The sequence below is a fragment of the Bacillus rossius genome, chromosome 13 (assembly GCF_032445375.1).
Source record: "Bacillus rossius redtenbacheri isolate Brsri chromosome 13, Brsri_v3, whole genome shotgun sequence".
NCBI lineage: Eukaryota > Metazoa > Arthropoda > Insecta > Phasmatodea > Bacillidae > Bacillus > Bacillus rossius.
Genome location: NC_086340.1, coordinates 403,027 through 426,343, shown reverse-complemented (window position 1 = coordinate 426,343; position 23,317 = coordinate 403,027). Strand labels below are relative to the sequence as shown.

At 40.6% G+C, this 23,317-nt stretch overlaps 2 protein-coding genes across 6 annotated transcripts in view; one reads left to right on the top strand and one right to left on the bottom strand.

The window, feature by feature from the left end:
- Positions 1-540: 540 nt before the first annotated feature.
- LOC134538060 (uncharacterized) lies at positions 541-19,217 on the bottom strand. 5 transcript variants are annotated; one of them, XM_063379040.1, is made up of 8 exons: positions 19,156-19,217; positions 18,629-18,766; positions 12,251-12,401; positions 10,332-10,455; positions 6,331-6,441; positions 3,356-3,560; positions 1,313-1,496; positions 541-935 (listed from the first exon to the last, which is right to left on the bottom strand). In XM_063379040.1, exons 2-8 carry the CDS (start codon positions 18,693-18,695, stop codon positions 668-670), a joined length of 1,110 nt encoding a protein of 369 aa, XP_063235110.1. In that variant the 5' UTR covers positions 18,696-18,766; positions 19,156-19,217; the 3' UTR covers positions 541-667. The 5 variants fall into 5 exon arrangements, with proteins under 5 accessions (XP_063235110.1, XP_063235111.1, XP_063235114.1 ...); XM_063379041.1 differs by lacking the exons at positions 18,629-18,766; positions 19,156-19,217 and adding an exon at positions 16,582-16,732; XM_063379044.1 differs by lacking the exons at positions 18,629-18,766; positions 19,156-19,217 and adding an exon at positions 15,774-15,868.
- Positions 19,218-21,304: 2,087 nt separating this feature from the next.
- The window catches only part of LOC134538059 (uncharacterized), a 31,995-nt gene continuing 29,982 nt past the window's right edge, over positions 21,305-23,317 (top strand). The window contains exon 1 of the mRNA XM_063379038.1: positions 21,305-21,537. The gene's annotated coding sequence lies outside the window, so the exon portion shown is untranslated. The remainder of the gene's footprint in view (positions 21,538-23,317) is intronic.

The window sequence follows — 23,317 nt, the reverse complement described above, 5'->3', positions numbered from 1 at the left end:
ATATTTGTCAAACAAATTTTTTAAATTAATAATAATACCAAGGGAGTATGTGTGACCTGTACTGTAATGTCATTGACATTAATTAATGATAAAGCAACACTTTCAATAATAATATTTTGTAAAATACATGCAAAACGCTCAACCAAAACATTTAAACCAACCCTGTAACAACTTAAGAAATTTTTAAATGTTCTATCATAATTAATTTAATGTAAGTATTCCTAATATAAGTATTGAATAATTCCCTTTCATTGCCCTAGAAGTACAAGTAATGCCTGTTTCAATCTTAAGCTTCACTCATTTTATTTTAACTTATCGATGTAGTAAACATGAAGGAAATGTTGGGTTATGTTGACAATACATGTATAGTGGTTGGGGTTGGCAGAAGGGGCTTTATGTATGCACCAATGAAAATAGTTTTTTTTATTTCTTTTTTTGTAAAAATAAGTTACCTTCTTTTGGCTTTATTGTAAAATATTCACTGAGTGTTTTGCATTTTGGACCTAGGGAACACATTTAGGTCATACTGTTTAATAATACTGACTTTTAAAAAAAAAATTTAATTTTTTAAAATAATAATATTGTCTGTGTACTTAGAGCACTTAAATTCACAGTTAGTGTTACCTATCCAAGTCCACAGCTGATATACAGACACTTGTTGAGGTTGTCACAGGGGCGCCTTGCACAGCGGGCACTGGCCGAACTGCAGCGCGCACCGGCGCAGACACGCGCCGTGGAACACGTGGTCGCAGGGCGTGACGCGGGCGCCCGGGGGCCGCATCTCGTCCAGGCAGACGGCGCAGGTGGAGTCCCCGCGCCGCCGCAGCTCGGAGCGGGACGCCAGCGGGAACGCCGACACGACCGCGAGTTGCGACTCCAGGGGCTCCCAGAGGCGCTCGGCGGCGCGGAGACCCGCTACGTACACGTTGGAGTACCTGCGGGCGCGACCCCCGCGTTCTCCAGAGGTCAGGGGTCCACGTGGCGGGGGGCAGGGGCGCAACAACAGGGGGGGACAAGGGTATTTTTCCCCCCCACCCCCTTCTGAAACCTTGAAGTGGGGGCAAACGGGGGCAAAGAATGTGCTGTGTAATCAATTCTTAGATAATAAAACTGCTTAAATAGCACCATTTTCCACCTTGAAATACACATTTTTCCCGGGGGAGGACCCCTGCTTCAATAGGAGGATCGATGATTCTTTATAAAAAGGTATATTGCCCCCCCCTCACCCTTGGAAATTTAGTTGTTGCGCCCCTGTGGGGGGGGTAGAGGCTGTTCTTACGTGCTGTGCCGAGCGAAGACGTGCAACACTCACCCGACGAGAAGCGCCAGCGGCAACAGGCTGGCGTCGAGTGCTGCTACACACGCGACGAGAGCGGACATGAGGACCGCGGTCGCCCGCACGAGGAGTGGCACCCAGTACTCCTCCAGGCCCTCCAGCACGGGCAGGTCGAGGTACCGCGCGCACGACACCGCCGCGGTCTCCTCTCCAGCCTCGCCTGGCCGACACAGCGTCCGTCAGCGACGGCCCTGGTCCTCAGACTTCGGAAACACCTGACGTCTACCATTATAACAGTTCTGTGTTTCACACGAACACTCATCCAACCTTTGAATATTTATATATACTGTATAGAAGTCGCCAGCCCAGGTTAAAATTTCTAATACGGTTTTGAGGTAGTTGGTTAATTCACCGCCGCAATCGCCACCATCTCTAGGGCATCGACTTGTGGTGGTCCCTAGTGGACAAGTGTCGAACTCTTCAAATACCCCTTCCCCCTCCCATTGAACGACCTTGAGCTGCTGTGAATGATAGATGGGGGGGGGGGGGGGGGGGGGGGTGTTTGCGGGAAATGACAGCGGGCGACAGTGCTGCGCTCTAACGCGTAAATAACAACTAAGACGATACAGGTCGTTACGGCAGCGCACTGCAGCGGTGAAGTTCCCAAGCTGCTCATTATACGCTTCTGAAAAACGTAGAGTAAATCCTATCCACTTGCGACTTCTATACAGTATATATATTCAAAGATCCAGCCAAGCACACTGTCAGAAACGAAGAAATATTTCACAGCATGGAAAATTTATATTCCTGGCAACATTACAAACTTTTTTTTTTTTTTTTTTTTTAATTTTTTTTAAATTATTTGAAAAATCTATATATTATGCTTGATAGGTTCGTTCTACAATGACGGATCTCGTGGGAAGGAGTATCCATCTAAAATGGCACGGATGCACACCCAGACCCCTACGGATTAGCCGAGTTCATCTGTTTACGTTATTCTGTGTGACCAGTAGAAACTAGGTATATTCCAACTGTCGTAGCCTTGCTTACTTTTTTTAATATGATAAAGTTTGTTTCACCTACAATAATATCTAGTGTTATATAATTTTGTGGTTTTTTTAAGTATGTAAATTCCGAATGTTTTACTCTCAGATCTAAAACTATTTTTCAAATTATGTTTTTTTGTAATCTTGAAATTTCATTTCATTGTTTGTAAACGTTTGTTACGTTTCCATGCCTTTTGGGAGTAACGGACGAATAACGATACGTAAATATCTTTAAATCCGGATATGACTCAGTGTCATTGTAGAAAAAGCCATAGGAAATATATGATTTTTTTTACTGACAAACTGTATTATTGACCCATAGAGTAATATAGATATATGTCCATGGCTCGAATTGTCAACAGAACTATAAAATGGGTGATGTAGGATTTTTTTTCAAAAGGTTAACGCTCAAACAGATACAACAAACATCAAACACTAAGTAATGAAACTAGGGCTTGTAAGACAATTAAAATCTCAAAATTTCTGTAGAGGCATTCGAAGTGACACATATTCAAAACGGTTGACATTGGCAAATAGAGCAGCAGGTATGAGTGGGTGTACATCCCTCGCTAGTCTCTGGTGAGGACCTCTAGCAAGGGACTTGTGGGGGTCTGGTACCTAGCTACTGGATGAGCAGGAAGTAGAGCAGCAGGTATGAGTGGGTGTACATCCCTCGCTAGTCTCTGGTGAGGACCTCTAGCAAGGGACTTGTGGGGGTCTGGTACCTAGCTACTGGATGAGCAGGAAGTAGAGCAGCAGGTATGAGTGGGTGTACATCCCTCGCTAGTCTCTGGTGAGGACCTCTAGCAAGGGACTTGTGGGGGTCTGGTACCTAGCTACTGGATGAGCAGGAAGTAGAGCAGCAGGTATGAGTGGGTGTACATCCCTCGCTAGTCTCTGGTGAGGACCTCTAGCAAGGGACTTGTGGGGGTCTGGTACCTAGCTACTGGATGAGCAGGAAGTAGAGCAGCAGGTATGAGTGGGTGCACATCCCTAGCTAGCCTATGGTAAGAGACTTGAAGGGGTCTGATACCTCGGTACTGGGTGAGCAGGAAGTAGGTGGCCGTGAACAGCACGTATGCGCCGCCAGGCTCCAGGTGGTTGAAGTGCAGGCTGAAGGTGAGCAGCACCAGGCTCATGGCGACGCCCCTGCCCAGACGCACCACCACGAAGGCCGTCGTCAGCTTGATGAAGTCTGCCGCGGAGGTCTCGTGCAGCAGCTGCGACCACTGGCGCGTCTGTCACAGGCACGCGTGGTCGTGAACACCCGCTCCAGTGCTATCACTGCCGCATTGTGTTAGTTGCACAGCATGTCCGTAAAATAATGTCCCGGGTATGAGTTTTAATAGTATCAACTGTAAGCGTTGTAGAGTGTAGGTTCAAACTCACAATTAGAGAGTAACCTGGGGCGTAGGAACCAGGGGGGATGTGTCCCCCTGAACTTTTTGGGTGGAGGGGACTGTCCCCCCCTAACTTTCTAGACCGTGATATTTTTATTTTATAATATTATTCTGCCCAATTTTATTTGTAATTTCTTCACTCTCAAATTTTATCTTAAGGAAACAATAATAATTTTAACATCGATGTAGCCAATGGTTAGATACAAAAACTGCGTAAAAAGCGCTATTTTGCACTTTTAAAATCAAAATTTTCCGGTGGTGGACCCCCGGACCCGTCTTAGTAAGAGGGGAATCGGTTTACATGACATCAAAATCATTATTTGTCCCCCCCAACTTTATGAACACACCTACGCCAATGAGAGTAACTCAAACAGTTTTACATAAGCGCATGCACGAGAACAGCTCTGTTGTCTTCTTGATTGCAGAGCCACCTACACAAAATTACGACTAGCACAAAGCGTCACGTGCGCCCATATGAAAGTTGTTAAGGGGGGGGGGGGGGGGGGGGGAGCAGAATTTGTAGGGGGAGAGGGGCAAACCATCACAAATGACAAAAAAATGGCCTTAAAGGACTCAAAATTTGCCCAAAATGCTCAAGAACACCTAATTGTTTTCTTCGCCTGATAGCTAGGGGGAGCCACGGACCCACCCTGCCCATAGGTATGGGCGCCCTTGCAAATCGTTTTGTGTTCTGCAATTTGCCAAGAGTGAATCTGTGATTTCAGGATGGAGCCGCCCCCCATTTTAATCTCTGTGTGCGAGAGTGGTTAATTGTCCAAGTTGGTCGTTAAAATCGAGACGACAGAGCTCCGTTTCGCTGGCCTCCACGTTCACCTGACATAACGCCATGCGGTTTTTTATTTGGGTTTTTTTATAAAAGATCGTGTCTACGTTCCGATGCTACCCACCTAATGATTAGCTAGAGTTGAGACACAGAATTGAAGAGGCTATTGCTTCCCTAGTTGGATTTTAGGTTGGACGTGTGCCATATAACTAAACGTGCACATAGTGAACATTTATAAGGAAAACTATGTTAGTTTACCTTAAATTTGATGTACTTAATATTTGTTGTAAATAGTCCTGTACAAATATGCCCGTCTCGAATAACCTCGTGATCAACTTGATCCGGTGGTGGTTAAAGAATTTTTTTTACAGAGACGGCTTTTTTGAAAAAAAAAAAATATTTGAACATGTATATTTAAAAAAACTTATATTACTATCAACACTAACACACTGACATGTGGGCTACAGCAGCAGCCGTAGGTCACGTGGCCTCTCGCACAGTTACATGCTGTCTGCACTGATATTTTGCAAAAAAAAAAAAAAAAAAAAAAAAATCATATCTTCAGGATAGAAGTGGGAATGTAATTGTTATAGTCAAATTTAACCATTCAATACAAGTATGTTAAACTTTCTTACCAGATTGTTTAACTGATTCATTGGGTAGCAAAGTAGAATTGGAGCTCATGTACATATGCTTATCGTGGATGATTGATCATAGAACATTTTTTAAAATACTTCATTATATATGGGCTTGGTGTGGTGAAAGGGATGAGGATACATACCTCCCCCCCCCCCCCCTTCACCCTTCTTTTCACCGGAAATCCTAAAAATATTCTATCCTAACCCACCAACTAATGGAACGAATTGGATAGCAAACATCGGCAATGTAGTTCTACCACCCACCCACCTTTATTTGAATTTTTTTTTTCTGAAATGAGATTCTACGTGCACTTAAGCTGATAGCCAGGGGCGGACGTAGGATTGACTTCTGGGTATGGTATCGGTAGTCTGGACCTAGTATAATACCTGTTTATTACTTCAGAAGTCGTATTATCCCATGCATACTTCTGGGAGTTCAAGGACTCCCCCCCCCCCCCCCCCCGCAAATTAAATCCAACACTGCTGACACAGCTATATTTTGCAAGGAAACCGATATTATTTAGACCTGGCAACCTGGCACTGATTGGCTGACGCAGGAGGACCCGTTGACGTATTGCTGGTGCAACATGCAAACCAGCGATGAATCCACGATAATTCCGATCTCTTTTCGAGCATAAGGGGAATATGAAGTATACAACTTTGGGGACCTTAGCCAGGGGTGCCCACAAGGGGGGGGTAACGACGCAGACTGCGTCATTAAAATTTCAGGGGGGGGGGGGTGGTGGGGGTGGTTAAAAGACGAGAAAAATGTATATATTATTTACATAATTATAGCTTCTAATGTGAAAATACGTTTCTGGTGCTTTGATAATTGAAAAGGGATCTTGTAAATCAAATTGGCAACCCCGCACTTTCCTCAACAAAAGCAGTTTGGCATATGTCGGTTCAGGATGGAAATATTACCTGATATGACCAAAATTATTATTAGAAAATCAGTTTTAATTAATGCAAAATGTGATAAAATATAATACTAAAAAAGTATAATATTATAAAATAATTGAGTAAATCATTGATAAAATGGCATAAAAAATTTCGGGGGAATGGGGGGGTAGGGTGGGCGCATCATTAGGTTAGGGGGGGGGTGAGTCATAGTGTTTGGGGGGGGGGGGGGCACCTCTGCCTTAGCAGATTGTTTTCCCCTGGCAGTGTAGCAGAGCAGACTCACGTGCAGGGAGCGCCACAGGTAGGCCAGCACCGTGTAGCAGAGCAGCACGTAGAGGCAGGACAGCCGCTGATCCGGACACAGCAGCTTCTCGCTCAGCAGGAAGAACAGCACCTGAGACAGTCGTCTCAGTGGCATAGAGACTGGTTCACTGGTTGGTTGTGCCCTTTGTTGGGTTCGCTCTGCAAAGGGGCATGGCGAACCGCCGCAGGCTGCAGGATAGTGCGTAGGAGGAGGTCCGGTATAAGTACTGTTTAATTTCAACAAGGCAGAATAATTATAATGAAATTTTTGGAATTTATGAAAATTGTAACACTAATATCTCAGGGAATATTAGAGTTTAAGTGAACAAAAACAAATACGGACAGAATATTTAAGTAAGCATCTTGCTTGAGGAAACACAACTGTATATTTTATATTATTATTATATTTTTTAAATTGTGTTAATGCTTAATCCTCAAGGAGATTGATTGATGTTTATAGACAAGACATAAATACACACACACACACACACACATATATATATATATATATATATAATGTTAATGAATACAAAAAAAAACATGACAAGTTTGTTGCACGACATGTGCAAACTCGGATGAACTATAGACTCTACTTGGAAACCCAATTTTTGCCAATTCAGTGTGAGAGGGGCTGTAATATGATGGAAATAATACACAACTAGAAATCTTTTCTTACATTACTGAATTTCTGTTATTTTAACATTTTGTCGAATACTGTTCTCATACATCTCATTTCTGGTAGGGATGGGCCCACATCATGCAAAAGGCATGTGATTATTTAAAACTCGATAAAATGATTTTAAATTTTATTATAGTACTAAATACTCTTGACCTTGACCGACCTTGACCGACCTTGACCTACCTTGACCTTAGAACAAATATATTGTATTATTTGCAGGCATTTCAATTTTAAAACATTAAATTTTGATGTCAGATTTTATTTTTAGTCCATTTTAGCATATATTGAACCTTGATGTGTGACATGGATGACATGGGTGACATGAGTGACATGAATGACATGAGTGACATGGGTGACCCGACCTTACCCTTAAGGTCAATTACTAGGTATGTTCAAGGGTGAAGGGGACATGACCTTGACCCCAAATTACTGTTGTGACATCCCAAAATCTAATTGGCGGTCACCCACACCTCACGTGAAACAATGTCAAAAATCCACAGCATGAAACCAGGGCTGGAAGCCCTCAAAATCATACTACTGCGTAGACTTCTGTCCTACTTGCCGATACTCGTGCTACCCGCACCACTCGGCTCACCATGGACCTGGGACTCGAGACCATGGTTGTTGCCAGGGTGTCCGCTGAGGAAGGAGGTTTGATAAGGTGTTCCCCCCCCCCCCCCCCCCCCCTTTTCACAATCAAAAAAAAAAATTCTCTTATCCAACTAATAAATATTTCGAAATCAAATAGCGGGAAAAGTGGTTCTAATTCCCCCCTCCCAACTATCGAAATATAAATTTTGCCTATGTTGTTACCACCTGTTCATCCATCTTTATTTTTTCAAATTAAATTTTGCTTATATTTGCTTGAAAAAAATTAATTTTGGAAAAAATTTATTTCGTATAATTAATTTAGTTTGAAAAAAAAAATCATATAAGCTACGAACTTATAACTCATGTAACTCATAATTTTTTCACTGTAATATTTTCACATTTTCATAATTACCTTGCGTAATTAATTACAATCTGTGACTCAGACGATTTTCGTTACAAAAAAAACTTTCATATATATTCAAATGTAAGTTAAAAATTAATAATTATGGAAGCAGGTAAACAAATAAATAAACTTCAAAACCCTCTTATACTGTACGATATAATACTAGCCTAACTCTAATTTTTGGTGTATGGAAGGATGAGATTATTTGGACCATCTGAAACCCGCCCTCCAACCAAAAAGGAAGGGGGAGTCTCGTTCCCGACACACCCTGGGTAACTACAAATAAAAAAAAAGGAAAATCTGAAATACATAAAAAGCTCTGGAAAATCTACCCAAGTGGTCGAGCAAAAAATAGTACTATATTCACACAAAATTATAGGCTAGTCTTTGGCAAAAATTAATGAAAAAGCAGAGTAATACTAAGCAGAGTTTTAATAAAGCCAACTTCATCTCGAAACTTCATATAAAATTGTAGATATAACGTTTATGGCAGTTACTTGCTTCTAATATAACATTTATATTGCGGAAATATAAACATTGTAAGTCAGCACTGATTACAAAATGAATACCTAGTGATACCATATGAATAAATAAGACAAAAAGCATATATATTATAATATATATATATATTATAATATATATATTATAATATATATATATATATATATATATATATATATATATTACAAAAGTTCAAGCGTCCTACTGGGGGCCGGATTTAAATGTTTGCACACGCGAATATACGGTTTCTCGTCTTCCTGGTTAAACACGATCAGCTGATTGCCGTGACCTTCACGAAACACTGACAAGCACAGTCAAAAGCGCTGGGTATTGCCACACTATACGCCGGGGGTCGTCACTCAAAATGTTTTAGTTCAGTGGACAAAAGGAAATCCAAAATCAAAGTTTAAATTGCAAATAATCTTTACGTTAAGTCATACAGAATCGCGGCTGCACTCAAAAGTTACTCAACGTCATACTAGGGAGCGTAGACTCATTATATTTTCAGCATATCAAACAAGTAAGTCTAATCAGCACAAGCCAAATGTATTGGTGCTTCATAGATGAGAGCCCTTTCCAAATGTATGCTTCTTACGAAAAATTCGTTTCTTGTCCCTAATCCGGAAAACAAATACTACGAGTCGCCTCTTTACCTTATCGTAGTTTTCGGTAGCGTGGCAGCTCGTTATGCACCCGTTCAAGGCACGGCCCCATGCATGCTGATCCCGGCATGGACTGCCCGGTGCAGAGTCGAAGCGTTTTACGCCCGTCTAGCGGCGTCCGCCCGCGGCGACTCTCAGTCCAGCACTCTCGGTGGCGCACGGTTCACTCTCTCGCCAGCACTCAGGCGCTGGTGACGTCAGTTACCGCTCCCAGTAGCCGGCCATAGAAACAAAATCGATATATATATACGTTTAAGAAACTTGAAAGATACCAAACAATGAATAACCAAAAAAAAAAAAGAAACTAATCACACAAATTGAATAATTAAAAATAAAATACAGCGACTGACTTTTACAGATTAAAAGGGTAATTTAAAATGGAAATAAATCAGTAAAATCAATAAAGTCAAAATAAAAAAAAAATAATATAAATGTGGCCTGGAGGCCACACATCTTTGGCTGCAGATCACGTGAAGCACAGATGGCGAAACTACTGCAATTCTGACTTAACTGAAATAAAACATTCTTAGTTATAGATTTAAAAAAATATAAAACATAAAATATAGATTATAAAAAATAAGGTAGTACCTGCAAATAATAGGTTCTTCAGTTTGAAATAGTTCGCAAGTTGCAAGTGAACCTTCATGTACTGACCGGAAAATTCGGAGCGCCAGTCTAACTTTCAACGAATAACATTTGTTTCTTTCCCAAGCTGACATTTGCCATAAAGAAGTAGATGTAAGTTTTTTCTCGCACGACATACCCTACATGTAGGAGTGGGGTCCTGAATCAGTAGCGATAGGAGTGCAAATCTGTGTGATTCGTGGCGAGTTGGATGTGGAGGGCCCTAGGATCAACCCCGGGAGTGTGTGTCTTGTGTTGAATATGTCCCGCGATGGAAAAAAAACCCAATAGCAATTTATGTATTTGCAATTATTTATCAGCGATTCTAAAATTATACAATGTAGCGGGCCTCAAGAGTATATTTGAAACTCCAAGCAAACTCCTGGCAGGCCGGCAGGTGAAGGGGAAGCCTTCATTTCACAAACGAGAGAGCCACACCCGAAGTTCCCCGAAGATCATGCTCTCTTGTCTGTGAAAAGAAGGCTTCCCCAGGTGAAGGCACTGTGAGGTGGAGCTCGCACCTGGTTGGTGGTGGCGTGGATGCCGTCCAGCTGCGAGTACACCTCGTGCAGCCACAAGCTGCAGAACCAGGCCTGGCGCAGCACGCCGAGCGCCTGGCTGCGTTCCAGCGCCTGCAGCAGCGACCTGCGACAAGACATCTGTTCGAGTGTCGCAGTGTCGCAGCGTCGCAGCGTCGCAGCGTCGCAGCGTCGCAGTGTCGCAGTGTCGGAGGGCAGGCGAACAGAACTATTTTCGCCCGACTACGGCGAAGCCAAAAGGAATGGTTATGTTTGTATTTGCGTATGTTTCTCCGTAGCGCCTAAACTATTCGTCAGATTTTGATGAATAAGGTGTTAATCGTTTCGTTATTATGGCCCGGGTATCATGTGCTACATTTTAACCAACTTTTTTTATACGTCAAATTTTTGAAAACTTGTATTTTTCGCCTGCTATCCCAACTTGCGATGTATAAAAAAAATGAAAGGACAGAAAATTAATCTATTTATTTACCATCTAAGTTGAATAAAAAATAATTTGAATAGTGGAATGAAGTAGTGTGTGGTGGCGATAAGAGGTGTTTTCAGAAAAGGTGTTGGTTTGAAGCAGAAAGGGGTGCTAAGATGAGTTGTTGCCCCGGTGTTCGGTCCCTGCCAACACAGCGGCAGTGGCTGTGCGACCCGCCCAATAGCAAGGCCCAGGAGGGGCGAGGGAAAGTGAAATAAACAAATAAAATAAACACTAATGTGATCAAAAAATCTGAATGAATTATTAACAGATTAATTTTTGTCATCAGGGCTCTGAGAGAAACTAATTACAAAATAAAGAGACTGTCTTCTGTGGAAGTCATAACTACTTAGGATTTTACATTAGATTTGTTCAGAAAAATTCCCCCCTTTTCTTTTGTGTAGAATACACACCGCGAGAACCACTGGAGAGAGGGTGAGATGGGAACAGAAAGATGACATATTGGTGTCAAAAGTTTTAGGATATATTTCATTTTTAACGTTGAATATTTGCCTTCATTTAATGAAGAGACTACACAAAGTTAAGAATGTCATAACACACTATCTATTGACAATATTTTTACAATTATCGAGGCAGTATATCAAACTATCTACTAAAATTAAAGATATAAATTATCATTGTCAAAAACTATTGAAACCAAGATGGCATAGTTCGATTCATATTGGTCCCCCGTGAGACAGCAGAGAGTTGTGTACGAGCAGAGACTGCTGGTGGGCTCGTAGCCCTCTAGCGTCTGGACTGGGAACTAGTGGAGCCACAGCTGAGTGACACTCGACAGCTTGTAGTGTCCACTGTGTGAACATATGGGTGTGAAAATTCTTACTGGTATGGACATGAAAGTGTGCAGTGCTCCATTTTTTTTTTTTTTAAATTTTAACTGTGCCACTATTGAAATAAAACCTTTACATTATATAGTTATTTCAAAATCTACCCATGACCTAATCAGAGAAATAATATCTACCACAATATGAATTCTGCGCACACTTACCCTCACACAGAGACTAGGTGTGTGCAAGTGCCGACTATTACAATCATGTTCAAAAAAAGAAATCCTGGGCTCTTTGGGAAATTCTCCAATCTCTCCTCTGTCGCCCTGTATTGCGTATATACCTACTTGCAATTAGCATGCTACACTGCCCACTATGTGCGCTACCTCAGTCTGCCCCTCAGTATTAAGTGCTTAATGAAGCACCCCCCCCCCCCCCCAGCAGACTTTCGTCTGACTGATAAGGGGGATAACATCATCGCCCGTGAGGGCCGCGGGGCCCGAATGCCGCAACTTGGCATCGAACCCCGCGACACTTTAGGAGTACCAGGTCGCGTCCTGCCACCCCTAACCTCCTGTTTTGACTGATGTGTATTAAGTTTTGACGTTTTTGCTCAGTGTGTCCCGACAAGGGCAGCTGGGACGCACCTCAGCCGGCCAATCACGGCGCTGAGCGGCAGCAGACCCGCCGCAACAGGCACCACGACAGCAGAGTACAGGGCCGCTGAGACCAGCAGCGCCGCCATGCTGCAGGAACTCGCGGCGAAGGGAATCACGAACAGCAGCGCCAGCAGGCAGCCTGGGGGAAAAAAACAATCACATAACATTGTACCTGCGTAGCGTAGGCTATAAGACCAACTGCATCTGTGCTGCGTAAAATTTCTCCTCGTCTTGGGAATGTCTCGATGCACAGCCCATCAGCGGTGATTCTTGACGTGGTAACGTCTTATAAATCAATGAACGCCGGCTGCACGCACGAAAACGTGTGACGTTCCGCCTGAGCCGAGCGTGCAAGAACCCGGCCAACCACCGTGCGAGAAAAATCTTCTATAATATCAAACAGGTTAAGGCGGGCTTTTTAACTAATTGTTCGTGATTATATTTAAACATAATTATTTTAATTAAATTTGCAAAAACTGTAAATAATATTTGAAAATTAAAAAGTATGCAATTTTTCATCAATGTTTTCTTATGGTGCTATCACGTAAAATTATCGTCCGTAAACCGACTTTACAGAAACCCCCTCTTATTTTAATTATAGTTCACGACGAAAACATTCCTAACCTAAAATTTCTGAACATTAAACACATTTAATAAAATTACTTAACTGAATACTTAATTTTAATAGGTAGGCTATTTATTGTTAAAATTAAGAAATACTTTTGGAATTCTTTAGTAGAATAGAAGGGGAAAAAAAGGCTCCTTCAAAAATCAATTTTATAATCAGTGTTTATTTCCGAAACGTATATTTTATCATACAGCTTCACGTAATGTAATACTATTTGTTAACCAATGTATTTATTTATAAGAGAAATAATTAAAATCAGTAAAATGCAATTTTTGGAAACAACTGGTATCCATCTAAACGATGCCCACCTTTTTTTCTTTTTTGAAACCAAGAGTGATAGGTTTTGACGAGCTGCTAGACAGGCAGTTTTTAATCTGTGTCGTCAGTTGTGGAGAATCCTCGACGTAACAATGACCATGCTCGTTGATAAAACTGTGATAAACTTGTCATTTAAAGTACGTTTAGTTGCGACCGGACATGTTAACATCGTTTTCGAAAGCAAATTCTACAACCATAAACGAAATTTAGTTGTGCGTGACTTTTGAGCGCTGTAGACTATTCGAGTATAACATTTTTCGTATTGAAGCTCTAATTTATTTAGTAAATACTCATATTTGTGATTTAGTATTTTGGATATGATGAGTGCATAAAAACATTAGGACGTTTAAGAATTTTCTTATAGAGCTACTAAGAAGCTTGGGTAGGCTCCAGTTATTTTTTCCGCTATGTAGTACGGAACTGGAAGTCATGCATAGTAATGATAAAATAGGTTTTCATTTTCATTTATGTATTTTTATATTCAATATTTAATGTATATTTAATAAATATACATTTACTATTGTTAGGGGTGTGCGAAGCTTCAAGTATTCGAAGTCGAATCGAAGATATTTTTTTCCTTTGACTTTGGCTTCGACAAAAATAAACTTCGAGTGGAAAAGTCGAAGACTTTTACCAGAAACGTTTGGCCCACTATTTGGATCAATATATATATACTGCCAAAATATATTTGCGGCGGGTAATTTTCCGTTTACATATACAGCAAATTCTCTCTAGTACGTCTTTCTTGTTAACGTACAACCCAGTATAACGTATAAAGCCGCCGGTCCCTTGAAACGCCATGCAAATTAATAGCCATAATAAATATATAACATACGTTTTTCAAAGTCCTGGACGGTAATTTCTCGTTAATACATATCGTTTTGCCGATATTAATACACAAAATATTAAACATGTTCTCATTTCATTCACAATTCTATAGCTTTGTTTAACGACAGGTCTTGTGGAAATTGTTTACATACGTTTCTTTATTTCGTTGAGTAAAATGGCAGTTGCAGTGCTGGTAATCATGCGGATAGAAATTTCATTCGTATAAAAAAAAGTCCTTTTTTTTGTGTGATCGGTGTAGCAACATAACATTTATGCGGAATAATCAAGAGTTATAAATAAAAAACGCTTAACTTTTTCAATTAATAAAAAACGATTCGACTATAATATTTATCCTACAAAATGCGTATTTTCGCGTTTGAATTTGTAGCAATGGATATTGGCCGATGGCGGCCATATCTGGCTAGGTACATAAAACGTGGATTATACGATGGCCAACGACTACTAATCCGTTTTTTGCTACCGTTTGTTTTGTTACGATGACCTAACCTATAATTAGTTTGTAAACATCATTTCTGATTGACATTTTTCGCAATCGTACACAAATGTAATACGTATACAACATTTATTTAACAGATCTAGTGGCACACAGTTTCCGACGCTAGTGAACATTTTGTGACGTTTCGTGAAGATTGTTTAATGGTGACGTGACGACGTGGATAACTAGTTTATATTTTTATATTTAGTGTATTACGGCACCATATGTAGGTAGGCCTAACCGTATAAGTTATGAGTACCCAAAAGAGTGTGGGTATCAGCCATGCAAAAAAAACTAGAGATTCTTACAGCTGTTGAAAACTGCAAGAAAAAGTGTGATGTTGCAAAACGCTTTAATATTGCACCTACAACTCTGTCCACAATAATAAAAGACAGAGCAAAAATTGAAGAAAATGCTGCAAAGCTGCACCAGAAGAGGTAAAGATATAGCAAATGTATCGATAGTGACCTTGAAAAAAATCTTTTTATTGGATTGTGCAAGCACGCTCTAATAACATACCAATCTCGGGCACAGCACTACAAGAAAAAGCACGAATGGAGGCACTAAGGCTTGGAATTGACCATTTTCAAGCCTCAAATGGCTGGCTCACACGCTTCAAAGCCAAGCGGAATTTAACATTTCTAATAAAAACCAGATGAATGAATTTTACAAATTTTAAATAAATGAAAAGTACTCATTTTTCCTTGGATTAAGACATTTAACAGTACGTATGTAGTATACATACATTTTTTGAAGATATTTGGTACAATGGAATTTTATTTAGTCTATATATATAATCATGATGAAACATATGTAACAATTATTTTTGTATTAATAATTATGTTATTTCAAATCCTTCGACTTCGATTTTCCTTCGACATTCCTTCGCACAATATAAGCTTCGATTCGACTTCGCTTCGCATTTAAAAAGAGACCTTCACACATGCCTAATATTTATTTATAGTACAAATTTTAGTAGAAGTTCAGCGATCTTTTTTGGAAAGTATCAGCTCACTGTATGTATTTGGTAGTGAGGATTAAATTTATGTTCTATGTGTTTATTTAATATGTTGGTTTAAAACTAACTACTTCTTGCTGCAACTCAATCCGATTACTTTTTTTTTTACCTTGGCACTTTAAATCGGATATCTTGAAATTTGATCTTGGGGGATTTTGTGATTTAATACCTGGGGAAATTTTAATATTTTAAAAACTGTGTTGTTTAAATTTTGCGAATCTACCAGCCGGGGTGTTGAGCTTGTGGTCTCTCGCCGGCAAATCCAGGCGAGCAACATGTGGTCACCACTCAGATCTCACAGTTGTCCTGTGACGACGAGAAGACTGCGCGCCAGTCCAGAGGAGACACCGCGCTAGAACAGGCTAGAAGCACCAGCTAGCGTCGCGCTTATCATCCCGCCTCACTGACACACATACACCCCTGACGAAGCGGGCCCCTTAAGTCATTCCATGTTAAGAATAATTTGGTGCAGAAGACATTTAAAAACATTGAACGCTTATTTGAAACGCACCAAAAGCGTCCACCATGATACCTTGTTTCGACAACGACCAACGCACCGGTCAATGCTAGCTGAATTCACAATTTAAAAAAAATTGTGAGCAGCCCAATGGACATCAGGCATTCCACACATGTGCACACGACCTGCGCGAAATAGCTGCACAATGGAAATCTTACTGTTAATTTTAGCCAATTAAATTTTGCTCTGTATCCGACCTCTGTCGGTGGTATTAGTAAATAGCTATATTGACTACCAAACGAATATCGAGTGGCAACTGAACAGTAGTTTGTGAACACAGTTTTTTTTAACATATTAATTAATGTAGGGGGGTTGTAACATTTTTAGTTAACAATTAAAGCCAACAAACTTTTATTTTGTTATTTAATATGAATTTATCGCTAGTAACTTTTCTAAGTGATCGTATCAATTTTTATAGAAGGAATTATCTGAGCATTATAATACCTCGACAATCTCTTGCCACAATATGATTGACAAATATAAACAACTCTCTAGACCTGCCAACATAGCATACCCAACTCTGCTCTTATTGGCTGTTGCGTCATACGTCCGTTCCAGAAATACGATTATCCAACTGGGTGCACGACCTCCCACCCACGCGCCCGACTGTGCTGCGTATTTTTGAATCAGAAGGTTCGAAAACCTGGCGGTTATATCTCGTGCACACGCGCTGCGTTACCGTTTGGAACTGTCATTTCTCCAGTTCTGAACCCAGCTAGAGGTGGGTCGAAAAGTATCAACCTGATACTTTGGCACTGATACGCGCCTGTATCAGGAACGGCAAACGAGTACACTTGAAAAGTATCAGAGACTTTAGTATCAGTTCAGAATTCAGCTGGAACAACACCACGGCCAATGAATACAGTACCCGATCGCAGATGACGGTCACTTGGGCGGAGCTTGTGAAAGGGGAGGGAGCAGGAACGACGAATAAGGGATAAAGAAGGGAAAGAATGTAGGGGAGGAAGCGCAGGGGAAGGCGTTGAAGCCTTGAAGGAGAGGCGCAAAGCGATATTGTTACAAGCAGGGCTGCCACTCATGGGTTTTTCCACCCAGATCTGGGTTTTTCCAATGGTGTTTGGGTTTCTGGGTTTTTAAATAATGAATTCCAACAATTCTAGGTTTTTTATAATTTTAATTATTTTTATACCTAAAACAATAATAAAGGTAGTAGCTACTGTATCTGTTGCAATATTTGTTTGATAAATGCAAACAAGTCTATGTGTTTCACACACAAAAATACATATAAACACAAAACTAGTTTTCAAGAAGCTAAGTCGAATATTAAATTAGACACATTCTTCTAAGAGGCTTGCAGAACACAAAACCAATGCAACAATTAACCTTCAAACCAATCTTGTAGAATCAGAATCTGAATAAAGACTAACGTACATGATGCAGTTTTATAAAAACAATTACCGGTTTAAAGGATGCAGTGATGGTGTTTGTTTTGTCATGTATATATTTGTAGGTTTTTTTATGATATGTACTGGTCCAAGAATTACTTATACAGCCATTTTGCTGCAGTGTAATTTTCTTGTATTGGTTGTATTTAACCGTTTTCAGTCTTGTAAGGTAATTAATTGTTTTATATTAAAACCAGTTATGTTTATATTTTTGAATTAGTACGCAAACATTTTCAACGATAGCATTTTAGACGCATCTGGGTTTTTTACCCATGTGTCTGGGTTTTTTTGTAGGTTATCTAGGTTTTTCATGAATATCAGAGTGGCAGCCCTGGTTACAAGTTGTTTTGTTTATTCTCCTACTTCAAAGTACGCTCAGTGCGCAGTGCGTGCACCGTCTCGTTCAATAATAAAACTAATGAAAATGTAATATTAAAAAGTACATTAATACAAGATATAATATTTATATTTGTGCACCTAACAGCTATGAAAATGCAAATAAATTCTCAGTTGACACTAATAACAGATGTAATCAACATATGGACTTTCTTTTTCGAAAACAATTAGTAACTAGTGTTTTTATACCATAAAAATGCACGATTTTATCAAAAATAAAAAATAAAAAACAGATAGGTACATTAGTGAGCATACTATATCAATGTTTACGTTTCAAATGTTTCTTCAGATTAGTCGATGATTTATAACTCAGTTTTTGTTTACACAAATTACAATTAGCAAACTCATTATTTTCCGTGAAAAAATTCCACACAAATGAAGTCTTTTTCGTGCACTTATCAATTCCTTATTTCACTATAATGATACTAACTACAAAGCATGACAGCCCGCAACATGGTGATACACGGCCAGGACGAACTGCAGTGAATGTTGAACTGATTAATACTGGTTGTATCAGGCGGTCATGAGAGTATCAGAGGTAGAGAATTACCGGGCGTGATAAATAATGTATCAGATTCTCCTTCCGGTCGCACGGTCTGCGTACGCGGAGCTTTGTTGCCTCCTGGGACCGTCTGATACAGAAGTATCAGAGACTTGTACCTAGGTACATTACTGTATCAGTATCAGGTTGGGACTGGTACCGAAAATTGCTGTCCCAACCCACCTCTAAACCCAGCCGAGGCATGTGAACACAAGTACCTGCCGTGGCGTGCCTGTTATCCAACTGCTGCAGAGCCGCGCGGTATCTGTAAGGGTTGCCAACCATGGCGGACCACAGGACGCTTATCACTGCCACCAACCCTCCCGCACGAGCTCCAGCACTGCCACGTTGCCAGCCTAAAAAAATATATATCTGATGATATTCTAGCAACACTTATAAAATAGAGGACAATTAAAGATAATATTTTAACTATTATTTTGGGGTTTAAAAGTTATTCCTTTTAACACTTCACACTACATTGTCATTAAAAAAAAAGAGATTTTTTTTATAAAGTTAACCGCTGATGTGTGTAATTAAGGTTAGTTCACTGAATAACAAATATTCTCAATTAATATGAGCATAAATCTTTACATCAACATAACTTAAAAAGGCCTCCCACTCTGGAAGCACTAGCCATCACCAGCTCCTGTCTGGGCCGCCACACAGGCTGGTGCCAAGTGCTGCTACAGTCCCTGTGACTATAGCAGCTGCAGGCCTGACTGCAGTAGGACCCGGGTGAACTCACCGACACAGTCGCTGGCTAGGGCGCCCTCCACTCTGGCCACACCACATAGAAGCCACCAGCTCGTGTCTCGGCCTCGACACAGCCCGGGGATGGAAATACCGCTCAGTCGTCAGCTGGCAGGCGGCAGGTGGAGGCTTTCCAAGACCACCACACGGCGCCTCGTATTGTGCCACTATTAATACCGGCGCTGTGTGGCAGATCTAGACTGTGGTGTTGGGCATTCCTGGAGACCAGTAGCACAGACGTTCTAGGATTAATTTCCCTACACGCACTTACCTATGTTCATGCGGCGACTTTCGCGCCAATAGCAAACCTGCTTCTGAAGAAGGGTCCAATCATGTGCAGCTCTCTCGAAAGTCGCAAAACAACAGCCAATGTAGAAGATTATGTACATAGGACCGAGTGTACATATCACTATGGAGTCCCATTGGTTGCTGTCCAACATATTTCTTCAAAGAGAGGTATATTTGGATTTTATTTCGTCGCAATTATTACTCTCTCTAAAAAGAATTTTCAATGTCCTTTGTCTTCCCAGCAGAATTTCTCACTGCACTGACATCTTTCAAGTCATTGATGGCAAGATTCAATATATGGCTTGCATAGTGGGTGAACAGGACTGTAGGATACTTGTCAATAATTTCCTGAACATCCGATGTGACCAGACATAGCAGCAAAGCCGACGTATCCTTGACCAAAAGGTTTCTTACTTAACTTACATGCTCATGTTTAGCTTTAGTATCAGTTATGTGATCAAAAAATACGGTGAATAAAATTTATATCAGCAACTTTATCAACTCCTGACGCTGCATCTATTGGAAGTAATAAGCGCGATATCCTGATTCGCTGATATAGTCAAGTTTGAGCAAGTTGTTACTTGTCAGTCGGCTTCCAGAGCCGGAAGAGTGAGGTCGTGTTTACCGTGTCCGTCGCGCGTCATGGATACAGACCCGGAGAGTTCTCGGATTCGTCTGGCCTCATGGTACAACTCAGATCCATGTGTATGCCTAACCAAACCCATGTGTGCTTTCCCATTGATTGATTTATTAGCGTGAACCTTTCTGTCCTTGTTGATTGGCACTGCCTGATTCGCTTACTTCTCTTCTAGCTGGGCATCGCTGGTTAACGGTCGTAGAGGGGCGTGTCCAAATAACTGCGGTCCAATCATGAGCACAGAGCGAGAATATGAATGTTTGCATTCTAACTTGAGACTTAATGAATGCGCTAAATTTCTGTTTCTTCAATCATGAATTTTGAACAAAGCGTTTGTTTGCGAAACGGAGACCAAAAAAAAAAATTGGTCAGTGGCTCTTCTTTCATCACCACAACGCGCCATCTCATTTACAATCAAACCGTCGACGCTTTTGACGTTATCCCTCTTTTCCCCCGCAGCATCACCGCATCGCCACACAGATGATAATGAAGCCGGCGCGTGATTTTTTTTTCTAACCTATGTAAAACTAAGTGAGGGAGGGACCTAGGTGCGTCTCGGGCCGAAGCCTATACGCCTGGTCATGCTGGGATTAGCCATGCAAGGAGAGGGTCGCATGCATCATGTGCTAGGAGGGGATTGGATTTTTTTTTTTTCCTAACCTAACTAAAACTAAGTGTATTTTGGAGGGGTCCGGGTTAGGGAGGGACCTAGGTGCGTCTCAGGCCGAAGCCTATACGCCTAGTCATGCTGGGATTAGCCATGCAAGGAGAGGGTCGCATGCATCATGTGCTAGGAGGGGATTGGCCAGCCATGGCAGCGATTGGCGCCATGACTAACTCCCCTCACTCTTAAATCTAGACTATAACTAGAGATAGGTTGGGCCCAGGTAAAACCTGCATAGACACAGGGAAAACCCTGGGCACATTCATGCGGGATGCAAATTGGCATGCATTACGTGTAGGAATTTACAGGAGACAGAGGATGGTCTGGATGAAGTGTTGGACAGAGTAGAAAAGAGTCTACCATGCGGGGGTTGGGCACTTGGACTCGTGGTCCGCTTTTCCAGTTGTCCAGCACTGGATTTAGTGACCAGGGACGCAAGGGGATTGGACAGCCATGGCAACGAGCCGAAGCTAGCCGAAGTCTGTCGACATGTTCGGCGCTGTGAGGCAACGGTCGTGTCGGCCCCGAAGGTCGCGCGGCGTGACGAAACAAGCCGAGGTTGCCCGACCGCTTTTCGGCCGCCGGCTGCCGTCAGAGCGGTTGCAACAGTCGCTCGCGCTGTTCGCTGTTCGCTGTTCGCTGTTCGCTGTTCGCTGTTCGCTGCCGGACCCTGGTTGCATGGCGTGATCGCGCAGTGCTACTTCCGTGTGCGAGCATGAGTTAGTGTTGTTTACCTGTGGATATTCCGCGAACAACAGCCTGTCTCTATGATCTACAAATGATAAAAGGTGAGTGAATATTTAACTTAGTGTATGGTACAATGTTGCCTGTCTGCGTGAGTTATATATATATGTATGTATATATATATGTGTGTGTACATGAATATATATGTATATATATGTGTATATATATGTGTATATATATGTGTGTGTATATATGTATGTATATGTATATATATGTATTTATATATGATATATATATATATATATATATATATATATATATATATGTCAGAGGTGCCCACCCCCCTAAAAAAAACACTATTAATCACCCCCCCTAACCAAATAATGCCCCCCCCCCCCCCCCCCCGAAATTTTTTATGCTATTTTCTCAATGATTTACTCAATTATTTTATAATATTATACTTTTTTAGTATTATATTTTATCACATTTTGCATTAATTTAAACTGATTTACTAATAATAATTTTGGTCATATCAGGTAATATTTCCATCCTGAACCAACAGATAACTGCTTTTGTTGAGGAAAGTGCGGGGTTGCCAATTTGATTTACAAGATCGCTTTCAATTATCAAAGCACCAGACACGTATTTTCACATTAGAAGCTATAATTATGTAAATAATATATACATTTTTCTCGTCTTTTAACCCCCCCCCCCCCCCCCCTGAAATTTTAATGACGCAGTCTGCGTCGTTACCCCCTCCCCCCTTGTGGGCACCCCTGTATATGTATATATATAGCAAACAGATATAAACACTTACAAATACACATACCATTTTACGTTCGCTTCAATATCTTCACATTCAGTACCTACTTCATACGATTCGTGCATCAAAAGTAGAGTATCTCCGTACCACGAAACTTTTAACCAAACGTTATACCTAAATTGTATTTGCTATAGTACCGTAGTAGTTATTCTCATTAAGTATGATCCCGTAACAGGAAAAACTAGAATGTTTAAATTTTATCTATAAATTAATTTAATCCAAGAGATATAGTGCTATTTTTATTGTATGCAGTATTTTATTCTATATTCTAAATTTAATCTATCTTTATCACACCACCTAGATGCTCGCAATGCTATACTTGGTTTTTACCTGTGGGGGGGGGGGGGAGGAGGTGTTCTACAATCATTAATACTCCTACTTTAGCCTGTTGTAAAATATCAATGATGACTTTTGTATTTAAATATTTCAAACATAATACTACGGCAGTCTGAAAACACCTAATAATATCAATAATAATTATTTGGTGTCATATGTTCAATTTTATTTATGAAATTTGATTATTTTAATAAAATTTTGGGTTAGGGATCATAACCCCAAAGTTGTCTTCGCCTTTCCTGGCTCCGGGCATGCGCATTTTGAAAATGAGACAATAATTATGATAAGGAATTGCAAGTCAGCTCAGTGAAAGACAGCGATAAAGCAGTGCCGTGCCTTTCCTGTGACAGTATTATATATTTTCATTACTTTATAATTTTGAAGTGGGTAGTAATTCAAAACTAAATAATATAGGGACAGTATTTTAACAAAATTATCTAAAATTACGCAAATTCAGGTTTGATGTTATTAATTTTTAATTGACGTCTGCTAATTGAAAAATTTAAATTTATAAATTTAGTTTAACAACAAAGCGTTCACTAGAAATTTAATTTATGTTATTAGGGATGTTGGTGTAAACAGCTTAAGCAAACTTGCGCATGGCACACGGTATTATCACTAAAGGAATGGAAGTACTACGACACAAGTCCATTCCACAAAAGTACAGGGTTGTTACTATCAGATTTCTTTTTTCAGTTTTGTAAAAACTTAAACTTACAATTGTT